The 12,914-nt window shown below is 37.7% G+C and overlaps 1 protein-coding gene across 1 annotated transcript in view; it reads left to right on the top strand.

Annotated features, from left to right (window-relative positions):
* Window positions 1-12,914, top strand: part of LOC148954227 (cytochrome P450 CYP12A2-like) — a 65,679-nt gene that overhangs the window by 8,115 nt on the left and 44,650 nt on the right. The window contains exon 2 of the mRNA XM_089086202.1: window positions 5,778-5,947. Coding sequence (XP_088942328.1) covers window positions 5,778-5,947 — 170 coding nt within the window. The remainder of the gene's footprint in view (window positions 1-5,777; window positions 5,948-12,914) is intronic.

The raw sequence follows: 12,914 nt of genomic DNA, 5'->3' as shown, positions 1-12,914 counted from the left end.
TCACTAAAATCTTTGGCACGATAGAAATATTCAGTGTAAATTAGAACGCCAATATGTGACAGATGGGATAATCTCTCTTAAAACTATGTGAATGGAATAGAGTTTCAAAGACGGTGAGTATTAGCAGTAATTGACTGCGCTTTTTAAGTGACCAAAAAGATTCGAGGGCAACTATGCCCCCCCCTTTTCAGCAATGTCATAAATAGCAATTATTATTTTTGGTGGTATAACTTGTCCCACTCTTATACGGAATTCTGAGTCCCCAAAAATCTAACGCCAATTTGCAGACAATACACAGCTAATATTCTTGGCCAAACAACAGAATTACATAAAAGCATTGAGAACTTAGACTTGGCGGCCTAACCACTAACCATCGCTAATGATAGAATAAAACAGAAAAAGGGGATGAAACACATCTATGTATTTGTGGATGCTTAGAGCTTATGTAAAAACAGAGCGGCTTAATGTCTAAGAATTGACAGAAGTTGGCAGAAACTTTAGCTGGAAATATAGAAGGACTTTAACGAAAAATTATTTCTTTTGCGTGAATTTGGGTTTGTAAGACAATGGGTGGGGGGTGGAGGGTAAAAATAATATATTTTCGTTTTCCGTTGAGTATAAAGATTGTATGGTGGGTAGGGTTGTGGGGGGGGGGGGTTAAAATCTATCTGAGATTAGTTTATATTGGGATTGAAAAAGAAAAAAACATTGGAAGAAATAGATAGGTAGGAAAAAAATGCTTACATTTGCATAATCCTGGCTGCGCTTGGGTGCCCGAAGGACCAGGTAGTGCATGTTGGAGGGTAACCTCCTGACCTAGCGTCGATGGGGCGAGCTATTAGAGGTCCAAGGAGCAGCGGATGTGCAAGCGATGTCATTAATTTCTTGTACAGGAGCTGTGACTTGTGCAGCCGGGGCAGGGGTTGGTACAGATGGCTGCACTTGGGCAGGCAGTGTGGGGCTGGGAAGTTTTGCCCAGCGACCATATTGTATGACAGGAGCCTTCGTAGGGGGCATATTATTAGCTCTCGCTTTCTTAGCGGGTGGTGGGGACGAGCATTCCCCGCTATTTGCGCTAACTGTAGCTCTCTTCGAGGTAGGGGCAGCAAATTCTTCATGATTTGCCTTAAAGAAGAGAAAAAAATTAGTATCGAAATAACTTTCCCCCTTTATTTTAAAGAAAGAAAAGTAAATTAACCAGAATTTGTCTAGAAAAGCATTTATCACATTTCAGTAAACTAAAAAGTAAAAATTTCGAAATGTTATAAGCCCATGAATCAGAGGGAGGCTTTAAATTAGATCGTTAACACACAGCTTATAGGCCTAAATTACAATCTTGGATGTAAATGTACACATAATAAAGCTATCTTTTTTTCTTAGAAACCGTCGGTTCTCTTACTGCCCCCCCCTTTTAAAAAATTTACTTACAAGGAAGCTGTTAGAAGCGATGTATTTCCCCCTCCTCCGTTTTACATAGTGTACTAAATATATGGTTAGACTTAATTTTGAAAATAATAAGTTTCATCGGTTCTTCGGCAAATACAAGGTTACGAATCTACAAGCTTAATATACAGCAATCTAATTTTGCTTGAAACTGTTTTAATTTGATCAAAAGTATCCTTTTATCATTGAAACCTTTTGGTTAAGTCGCTAACGTAAAGGATTAACAAGCAGGAAGTGCAATTGTGGGGTGTCAGCTAATTATAACCTTGTGGAAATGTTTTGTCAATTTAGTGGTGGCTGAAGTGGAAACGGTATATTAATAGACAGAAGTTGATTGTCACTTTTTGATAGACTTACAGAAAGAATAAATTTATTGAAAAGGTATTTCTATTTGCGAGAATTTGGGATTGTAAGACAATGGGGGAGTGGGGTTGAGGGTAAAGGAATATATTTACGTTTTGCAGTGACTATAAAGATTGTATGGTGGTTAGGTTTGTGGGGGGGGGGGGTTTGAGGGTAAAGGAATATATTTACGTTTTAGCTGAATATACTGGAGGGTGACCAAGGAAAATAATTAACAGGAATTTAACGAAAAGGTATTTCTATTTGCGAGAATTATACTTGTAAAAACAGTGTGGGGGGGGGGGTTAGGTTTTGAGGGTAAAGGAATATATTCACGTTTTCCATTCAGTAAAAAGATTGTATGGTGGTTAGGTTTGTGGGGGGGTTTGAGGTAAGGAATGTATTTACGTTTTAGCTGAATATACTGGAGGGTGATCAAGGAAAATTCGCTTGAAAATAAAAATGCACTTACATGGTAAATTGTGGCTGCCAAGGCCTCAAGCTCATCAATTATGTCAATTGTTCTATCCATTGTGTCACAATACTTTCTGATAATTGAATCACATTGCATGCCCGTTATATACGAAATCTCAAGGTTAAATTGTTATGTAAGCAAATCCCTCTGATTGGCTGAGAAGGAAACACGCGATCTAGCTGTTTACCGGGAACTCATAACATTTGGCTTAAGCGACAACAACAAAAACTATTTGCAGAAAACTCATAACATTAGACTTGAGCAACAATAACATATAAGTGTCATTAACATTGTCTGAAACAACAACAAAAAAAAAATGTCATTAACTTTGCCTGAAAATGAACTGGTTAATGACTCAATAATCCATGAAAGTGGCAAAATTCCTGTTTTTCAAATTTTCACTGACAAAATCCATAAGACATCCAAGAAAACATACAAAAATGTAAGAAATTTCCTGTTTTTTCAAATTCTCACTAACAAAAACCCTAAAAACATACAAAAATGTGAGAAAGTTCCTGTTTTTTCAAATTCTCACTGACACAATCCATAAAACATCCATGAAACACATCAAGTAATTTGACCCACACACATAATCACCCAAGAAAACAGACATAAATGTGAAAAAGTTCCTGTTTTTTAATTCTCACTGACAACAAACAGACATAAATGTGACAAAGTTCCTGTTTTTTCATTCTCACTGACAAAACCATAAATCATCCATGAAAAACATCAAATAAATCGACCAACACACATAACCATCCATGAAAACATCCATAAATGTGACAAAATTCTTGTTTTTTCATTCTCACTGACAAAAACCATAAGCCACGTGTTCTCCCTAGGGAGGCTATGCCCATATAAGGAGTCCTGGTCGGAGCTTTAGGGTCATCTCTACTGGGGGTATCCACCATCCGATCACTCTGAATCTTAAAAAGGGCACTAGAACTTCTGATTACCAATCCAATGAGCCCCCTCCAAAGCTTATAAGATCGCCCTTTCTTTATAAACCTTATATGCCTCCAGGGAATTACTTTCAAGCCTTGCCCTGAGGTTTGGGGGGAGGGGAGGAGGTTGTCATTCTCAAAGACATAATTTCCGAAACTTTCAAATACATTGAACAAAATTGTCCTCTCAAAATTTCAATTGGATGTGTTTGGGCAAATGGTGGGTGTGGGAAGGGTGTTAGTTGCCCTCCAATTACTTTCGACTATTAAAAAGGACACTAGCTCTTTCAATTTACAATCGAATGAGTCTTTTTGAAGTTCCTACGACACCAAATGACCATCTTAAAATTTCTATCAGATACATTTACGGAAAATACAAGGGGGGCGGTATCCACCCTCTCATCACTCGGAATATCATAAAAGTCACTAAAACTTCTGATTAAGCAATCCAATCAGCACCCTCCGAAGTTTATATGATCACCCTTTCTATATAAACCTTATATGCCCCCAGGTTATAATTTACAACCCTTGCCCTGAACTCTGTAGGGGGGTTGTAATCCTCAAATACATAAATTATTGGCCTTTCAACTACGTTGAACAAAATAGTAATCTCAAAATTTTGATTGAATGTGTTTAGGGAAATGGTGGGAGCGGGAGGGGTGTTAGTTGCCATCCAATCACTTTCGACTATTAAAAAGGGCACTATCCCTTTCAATTTCTAATCGAATAAGCGCTTTTTGAAGTTCCTACGCCAACTCTTTCGATACGATGTGCATGTCTGAACAAAACTTAAATAATACATTGTGCCGACATCGTTCTTTACTTAGCACTATTGCACTGTCTATGATATACCAGTTGCTCTAAGCATTAAAAATATCTTAAGTTTTCTAAACCAACGAGGCAGATATAAAAGTTATTTACAAGAAACATAAATACACTGGTCTAATACCCTGCATATCGCTAGGATTAAAAAATGGACGCAAACCTGAAAAAAAAAATGGAAAGATGATAATATATCGAATAAAGTCTAGCCAATGGATGTAATAAGAAAAATCGGTACATTTCTGTTAGAGCGACCCCGCTCAAGAAGTGAAGCTAGGTTAATCCTAATGAAAAATACCAAAACATGGTGAAAATATAATACTTTAGAAATGAACTTGGCTATATATTTGCAAATTAGGGGGACTGGGGGTAAAGTAAAGAAGGTTTGCGTGCAAAATGTGTTAGCCACAATCGTTCTGCATATTATGAAGTAAGAATAATTTTTTTTAAGTTCATGCTGCACAAATATTTTACCCCCACCCCACCCCTAATATGGAATAATATAGCCCAAAATATAAAAGTCTAATGTATTCTGCCACCCGTTACTTGTTTTTCACTTAGCGTAAGCTAATTGTCTCTTAATAGAGACAGATGAAACCGGTTTGTTTTCGAGTTTTACACAGCGTAATTCTTGAGTGGGGTTGGTACCGTAAAATATCTGATGCATAAAACCTGATATGTCCGAATGAGCATGTCCCAAAACGTTCGAGAAATGACTCGACATCATCACTCATGAAAAGAATATATAATTTTTTGTGTGTTTTTTCACTAGTTTTGATCGTATCGAACTAATGGTGCTGGATGATCGGGAAAGGGATCATTCGAACGGAAATTAAAAGTTATAATGTCCTTTTTTAGTGACCAAAAAGATTGAACGGTAACTATCCCCTCTCCCACGCCCGATTTTTCCCTAAAGTCATCCGATCAAAATTTTGAGATAGCCAATTTGTTCAACATTGTTGAAAAGTCCTATAACTCTGCCTCTAAGGGTGACTTGACCCCTCACAGCCTCTATGAAAAGGGCTATAAGCTACGAAATGTGCCAATCGTTTACATATAGAATTTTTTATTATGATGTATACAGAAATTTTTTTAGGGGTGGGGGGAGGGAAGAATTTTATGCAGGGGTAATATTCTACAGGGAAAGGTTTCTGATGGGAGGGATGTTTCTGGGGGGGGGGGAATTTCCAGGGTAAATTTTACGCGGGGTGAATTCACCATAATTCCTATACAAAATTATTTTTATTTGTCCTACTTTCTATTTGACGACTAAATTTTACATAAGGCGGTGTTTTGGGGAAAATTTTTAATGGGGTTAGAAAAATCTGAGGGATTTTTTCCATTGGTGGGTATGGATTGTCCGAGGGAGAAATTATCCATGGAGGAATTTCTTATGAGATGAATATTTCCCTGGGTAATTTTCCTCAAGTAAACTTTCTACTTGGGGGGCTGGGTTATTTACGGAAAGAATTTTTCAGGGAGAGGGTTTTCCGGCATGATTAGAGAAACGAATAGGAATTTAAAAAAAAACTTTTTTTCAATGAAATTAGGCTAAGGAGGCTAGATGATTTTGCAGAAGGTAGTGCGAGGGAGCGATAAGTGACCAGCCAAGTATAAATTTTGTCCAAAGGGAACAAAAAAACAAATTTTTTTTTTCGCAACGTTTGAATTCTTCTCTTAATAATCCTTTGTTTTTGGTTTTATTTGATTTTTTTCTAATTTGGGTTTACCTGAAACTATTTTCATTGCAGACATCTCACACGACATCTTTTTTGTTTTATCACCTTGCTAAGAATCCAGAAAAGCAGGAAAAGCTCCACGAAGAGATTGAGAGGGTACTACCATCAAGAGACTCTCCAATAACTGCCCAAGTGCTTGCAGAAATGCATTACTTGAAAGCTTGCGTGAAAGAAAGCTTAAGGTTAGTATGAAAAACTAATAAACCTACTTTGCGTGCTACCTTAACCGTGGTTATGTTCTTCACAGTCAAGGGATTTGGGGTAGATATTCATAAATAATTTAGCAGAAAAATGAATGTATTTTGCTATAATAAACACAACAGTTTGCTGACCTGCGAAAGAGGGAGGGGATGCATGTCTTAGCTAGAACCTAACCAGATAGTGTAAAAAAAAAAGGTAGGGATCGCAACATCATCGACATAAACTAAACAGATTGAAGTTATTGTTTGACGAAATAACAATTAAAACAACAAACATAAATAAAATTAGTTTGACTTATTATTCTGGTATAGCCTACTATATAGGATCAGGTTAATCTATTGTTCTATTATATATACATAACATACATTCAGTCTTGTTTCAGTCTTTGACCTATTAAGATCTAAACCGGTTTATATTGTTCAGCCAGTTTTCAAAGAGGATTATTGTTTTGATATTAGTTTCATTGCGCAACAAGTGGGATTGTGTACAATCAAGGAGGCACACTTGTGCCTCTTTAAAGAGGCGACCCACCACAATGTTAAGCGACTTCCGATCCTAGCGGTCGCAGAGAGACGGCGGTGATCGCATTTTGTAGCTTAAGCTCAAACTAAGAAACATGCAAAATTTCACCCCCCCCCCCCCTCTGACTTTATCTTCATGGGGGAAAGTGGGCCAGAAGTTTCGACCCTCCCCCCACAGCCCTCCTTTAACGTTGTCTGATGGGGCTGAAATTTAGAGGATAAGCTTTTCTGGGGCCTGGGAGCTGATCCTCAAAATTTCAGCTCAATCCGATCACTCTTTCCCGGTTTTCCAAAAACCAAATATAGCCACTTAATGTTCATCAATTTTTTTTTTATCTGCCACGCCTACAGGCCGCAGTTGGCAACGGATCCGGGTGAATAAGGACTCATTCGAAGCGGAATTCGACCTGTTAGGACCTTTTGATATTTTCAGACCGAAAAAATTATCCCCCGAGTTTACATTTACAAAAAGCCTCGTTTTCCTATAAGAGCCCATGTTAATTTTTGAAATTCCTAAAAGCATAGTATTTCATTGTTAAATTAGATCAAAATAGTCCTCTTAACCTGACAAGACCGACTGCAAGCTTACAAAAATTCCAGCTCTTTCCCAAAAGTTTATTTTGTCGAAAAACAATAATCTTACTTTGTATTTGCTTGCGTCGAAAATGGATTGCACAGACTAAAAATAATTTACCAAGAGTCTCTGAAAGTACAGTGGTCACTATTCCTGTGTGTCATGCGTAAGACCCGGGTTCGAATCCCCGTCAGAGTAAATTTTTTATATATTGAATTTAAAGTAGTATCTCTTAAATTTAAAGTTTAAAAAAGAAACTCAGTTTCTTTTTTAAATACAATCTATCAAATCCTTCAGCTCAATAGGCGTCTCCAGAAGAATATCACAGTCGGCTTTCAGCTTACAGGTAAGTCTCTACTGCTTTGATAACATGCCGTATACCCGCATGCTCAAAGAAAGGTTGAAAAAAGAAAATCCTACTGTGCATTTGATTTGAGTATTCAGGAATTAAGAGCCTTAACACGAGAATCTTCAAAAGCGGGGAGTTTGGGGGGCGGCAGCCCCCAACTTTAACTCCTGACACGATCAGCTAACGGTGAGTCAAGCGATAATATGTAATAAACTGTACAAAAACGTGCAGAAATTATTTGAAAAAAACTACGTTTTCTAAAGAGTTAAAGAGGCTGAGTCAAGTTCGAATCTTAAAACGTCCAGGGATTAGGAGGTACAGTTGGGGGGCTGCCACCCCCCAAACCCCCCGCTTTTGCAGCCTCTTTTGTTAAGGTTTTTTAAGTCCTGTAGCCTGCAATCAGTTAGTCGTACCAAGCTCATCACATTATAGCTTGTTATCGGTTAGGAAAAAATCTCCTGTAAAAAATCCAGCAAACAGGCTCAGTACTGCTAATCAAAGAGATGCAAAAGGATGTTCTTACGGTAAAAAATTCAAGCAGACTTCGTTCGTGTTGCAAAGCATTTCTTTGCAAGGGAAAAAGCGGGGGTTGAGGGGGGTGGTAGACCCCCAAAATAAAAATCTTAACAAAAGAGGCTGAAAAAGTGGGGGTTTGGGGGGCGGCAGCCCCCCCCCCAACTGTACCTTCTAATCCCTGTACGTTTTAAGGTTTGAACTTGTGACTCAGCCTCTTTAACTCTTTAGCAAACTTAGTTTTTTTTCAAATATACTGTATAGAGCAGTGAACAATTTGCTTTGGATAATTGGATAATGTTATAACTGTTGCTGTGGATGCCAAAGTACGATGGAATAAACGTGTGCAGGTCTCCAGGGTCCATCGGGTCACCAGCCATGAAGGTGATCGCCAATGCCATCTGTGGGCCTGCTCAGTAAAAGATAAGTGATTTTTTTCTCGTTTGTATCTTCACGATGTCCTTTAAAAAGTTTGATTTAGCCGTAGCTCATTTCCAAGGATTCCCGTTATGGCCAGTCAGAGTCCTGCGGATCGTTAAAGATAGCAAAGGCCGAGAAAACTTCATTGTTTTCTGCTACGGAGATCACAAGGAAATTAGGCTCACTGAAAAAAGTTTAGTATCGTATGAAGATAATATAAAGGAAAAGGAGCAAAAAACGGGAAAAGGAGCGAAGCTTGCGTTTGAAGAAGCTAAAAATTCTCCCGAAATCTACAAACAAAGCAAATCGCACGCTGCGCTTGAAATCTACGAGCCAGCGAACTCGTCATCTCAGCTGTTGGAGAGAATTGTTGCTAGCGAGGATGAGATTGCAAGAACGCAAAAATCAATCATGGAATTAATCACTGAGAAAGTTTTAGAAAAGTGCGGGGATAAATAAGAGAAAAGTGAGGATTCCTTAAAACAATTGTGCGAGACAATAATTAGTGAAATCTATGCCTCAGTGTCCCTTGAGTTTTCACCAAAGTTTCAGAGCATATTACAGTCATACAAAAGTTTGAAATCAGAAGTTCAAGGGTTGGAAAATCGCGTGGAACAGATGGAAAGTAGAATAGATGATTTTGAACAAGAAAAGCTTCTAGATAGCCTAGTTTTCAACGGTGTGAAGCAATTACCGGGTGAAGATTTGAAAGCAACAACTATGAATATCATAACACAGAAAATGGGAGTCACCGGTTTTCCGCAAAATGACATTCAGAGTATTTACCGCTAGAGTTTAAATAATTCTACTGCACAAGGCCAAAGAGATGTTGCACCGGTGTTTCTGAAATTGGGAAGCAGCGAAATGGCAAAGAAGGTTTTCAAAAGCAAAACTAATCTTGCTAAGTCTGGTATTTTCGTCTCTGAGGCCCTAGCGAAACGCTGTCGGGACTTTCTGAATACGACAAGGGATAGTTTTGGAGTGCGAAATGTCTGGTCGCAGAATTCGGAGGATTGCTCGCAGGATTCGGTCACTGGCGGATTGCTTTTAGTTGCTTGTGGTTATTTTGTAGTTTTGGTTTATTGTTTGTCAATGTTTTGTTCTCTTTTCATTTATTATTATTTATCTGTTCCGAGAGCTCAGCTGCGCCTTTTTTGTCTTTTATTATTTTTTTTTTATCACAATGAAAGTTATGAAAGTGTTTATTAGATATAAAAATGTGTCATGTACCAATCGGTACCACATCGAGGCTGAGGCAGTTGAAAAGTTGCCCGTTTGATATTGATAGTTATTTATTTTCGGATTTGGCGAATGAAGAGTCTGCAGTGAGTTATAGACCTTTTCAGTTTAGTAAATATTGTGATTCCTCTTATCCTGGAACTCTGCAAAATGCTGGTTTTAATGCTTGTTCGTGTAACTGCCACCTTACTTCTTCGTATGATGAGATATTTGATTTTCTTTTGAAGTGTAGGAATCTCCATGTTATGGCCCTTTGTTGAAACATTTTTGAGTCAGGATAGTTCTCTCTCGTCTTTTAATATTCCGGGCTATCTGGGCTAGAGCTTCAATGAACCGTGGCGGAATCGGTTTGATAGTAAGTGATTCACTTAAATGGAAGCCCAGGGAGGATCTTGATGTGTGGAGAGAAGGTAAGGTAGAAACACTTTCTATTGAAATTGAGATTGGTATGAGGCTTGGTGTGAGAAAAATTATCCTACCAATAGTTTATAAACCTCCAAGTTCGTCGTGGAAGAAATTCACAGAAGGTTTTTAAAGTCTTCTAATGATAGTTCAGAAGTCACAGCAAGAGTTAATATGTATGGGTGATTTAAATTTTGATCTTTTATCTACAGGTAGTTTTAATTTAGATTTTTTTAATTTTATGGTTTCTAATGATCTTTTTACCACTGTAACAATTCGTACTAGGATCACGGACCACTCTGCTACCCTGATTGACAATATGTTTGTCCCTTCAAAGTATATCAGAAAGGCGTTTTCTAATATTGTAGTGAATTCGGCATCTGAAAATTTTCCAGTGGTATTTAGTTTAGATTTACAAGTGTCACGGCAGAAAAGGCAAAAAAAACTATTCGAGAGATTAAGCCTGAAAACATTCGGAAGTTTAAAGAAGAAATAAGTGCAACATGGTTTGAATCTGTATTGAATCAGAATGACCCATGTGAAGCTTTTGAGCAATTTAGTAGCATCATAACTACTGCATATGACAAAACTTGTCCGCTAAAGACACTCAGACAGAGACCAAATATGCCGAGAAAACCATGGGCCGATGAGGAGCTAGTTAACTTATTTGAACAGCGTGACAGTGCGTTTCAGGATTATCTGAGATCTTCAAAGAAGGAAGATAATGCTCATTTTAAACAGCTTCGGAATATGGAGAACTCACTGAAAAGGAAAAAAAACAATATTACTCGGCACTTTTTGAGGAAAATAAAGCAGATCTGAAAAGAACTTAGAAAGTTATTAATGAACTGGTCAGCGGGCCTCGGAGAACTCAATACCCTCGAATTGAAATTTAAGGAATGGTTGTAGAGGATAGACAAGAGTTGTATGACAAGTGTTGCGTGATTATTTTACTAACATTGGAACGAAGATACCAGCGGAAACTAGAAATTCCCAAGCTCTTGTTGGTGGCAACTCGTGTGCTGATGGGAGGTGTGAGGGAACGGAAATGGAATTTTGTCCCTGTGATTCATATGAATTAACAAAGATCGTCAGCTCGATTGGATCCAACAGTGCCGGGTTAGATGGTGTTAACCTGAAGACTATTCGATCAATTCTGGTGTACATTCTTCCTGTGCTAGTGCACCTAATAAATTTATCAATGGAGAAGGGAGTATTTCCAAAATTATTGAAAACAGCAAAGATTCTCCCTCTCTACAAAGGGGGTACTCAAATGGATATATCAAACTGGAGGCCTATTTCTATTTTGCCAGTGTTTTCGAAAGTTTATGAAAAAGTTATCCATGGGAGACTTTAGGATAACCTCACGAGCCTGCATGCATTGTATGATGACCAGTTTGGATTCCGGAAGGGCCATTCGACTTCGCATGCTGTACAACATCTTTTAGAAAATGTTAATTTAGCTTTGGAAAAGGTTAAATATGGTACTAGTATTTTTATAGATTTTAAAAAGCGATTGCTGCCGTTGATTTTTGTATCTTATTGAATAGATTAAGGGATATGGGTGTAAAAGGGAGATGTTTGGATTTGTTTAGGTCGTATTTAAATGGTAGGTCAGTTAGGGTAAATCTAGGGGAGAAGTTTTCTAAGTTTTTCCCTGTTTCTTGTGGAGTTCCCCAGGGTTCCGTCTTAGGACCCCTGTTGTATTTAAAGTATGTTGACAGTATGCAGTCTTATATTCCTGGTGCGTCTATGACATCTTTCGCTGACGGTACAGCACTTGTTGTGGCAGCGAAGACTCTTGAAGAATTGGTCCAGAAAGCAAACAGAGCTCTGCAAGGGTTGAGTGACTTTGTAGGCATTAGCTTACTTAGCATTAACGCGGCGAAGAGTAACTATATTCTGTTTAGTCAGACTGGTGTATATCCGAATCTTCGCAGTTGAAATAGCAATAAATGGTGATGTACTAAAGCGGGTTGAGGAAGTGCGTTACCTAGGATTCATTCTCGATCAGAACCTCAGCTGGAGAAGACACGGTGATGTGGTTGCGTGCAAGGTAGCCCGTTGCCTTGGGATTTTAAGAAGTTTTCGACATTTTTTACCTTCTCATATTTTAGTTCTTTTATACCATTCTTTGATTGCGCCGTATATAAATTATGGATGTATGATTTCGGCTAGTAATTTTACATGCAATTTTAAACGAGTGGAGATTCAGCAAAATAAAGCAGTGAGATTAATTGGTAAGTATGATACAGGAGTTTTAAGTACAGAGTCGATTTTTAGGAAATTAGTATTTTGAATGTAGGTCACATTAGAGATTTTCAGATTGGTATTTTTGTGTTTGAGAGTTTAAATGGTTGAGCGCCTGATGTTCTTAGTATTTTTTTTCGTTTTAACTCGTTTTATAAAGGATACACTACGAGAAATGCTGGAGACCTAGTAAGTGAGCCAAAAAGTACGGTTTATTCTAGCCATGTGGCAAGGCACTCGGGTCTGGTGGTCTGGAATAACTTTCCAGACTCAATTTGGGAAGCGGAAAGTGTCCCTTAATTTAAAAACCGGTTAAAGAAGCATCTCCTTGCGGGCGGTTGGTGAGTGTGGGGCTGGAAGACGAGAGAGGAAAAATTAAGTAATTTTGTTTTTTGTTCTGTTATTAATATATTCGTTTTATTATATTATTTTTTTGTTATTTATTTATTTATTTATTTTTCTGTTTATTCTTTTTTATTTTTTTTTCATAATTTATTATTCAATAATTATTATTATTATCTCTTTTTTTATTGTTCTTTATTTGTGTTTATTTCAGTGATGATTTGGTTAGTTTTATAATTTAGTAAATGCGTACTGGTTGCGTTTTTCAAGCATATATGTGCTTTATTTGTAACCGGTCGTCAAGCTGACATAAATCATTTTAGTAAAGTTGTTAAATC

The sequence above is a fragment of the Artemia sp. Qi Xiang Cuo genome, chromosome 3 (assembly GCF_049724085.1).
Source record: "Artemia sp. Qi Xiang Cuo chromosome 3, ASM4972408v1, whole genome shotgun sequence".
NCBI lineage: Eukaryota > Metazoa > Arthropoda > Branchiopoda > Anostraca > Artemiidae > Artemia > Artemia sp. Qi Xiang Cuo.
The sequence above is the reverse complement of the archived record's forward strand: the minus strand, read 5'-3'. Positions and strand labels throughout refer to the sequence as shown.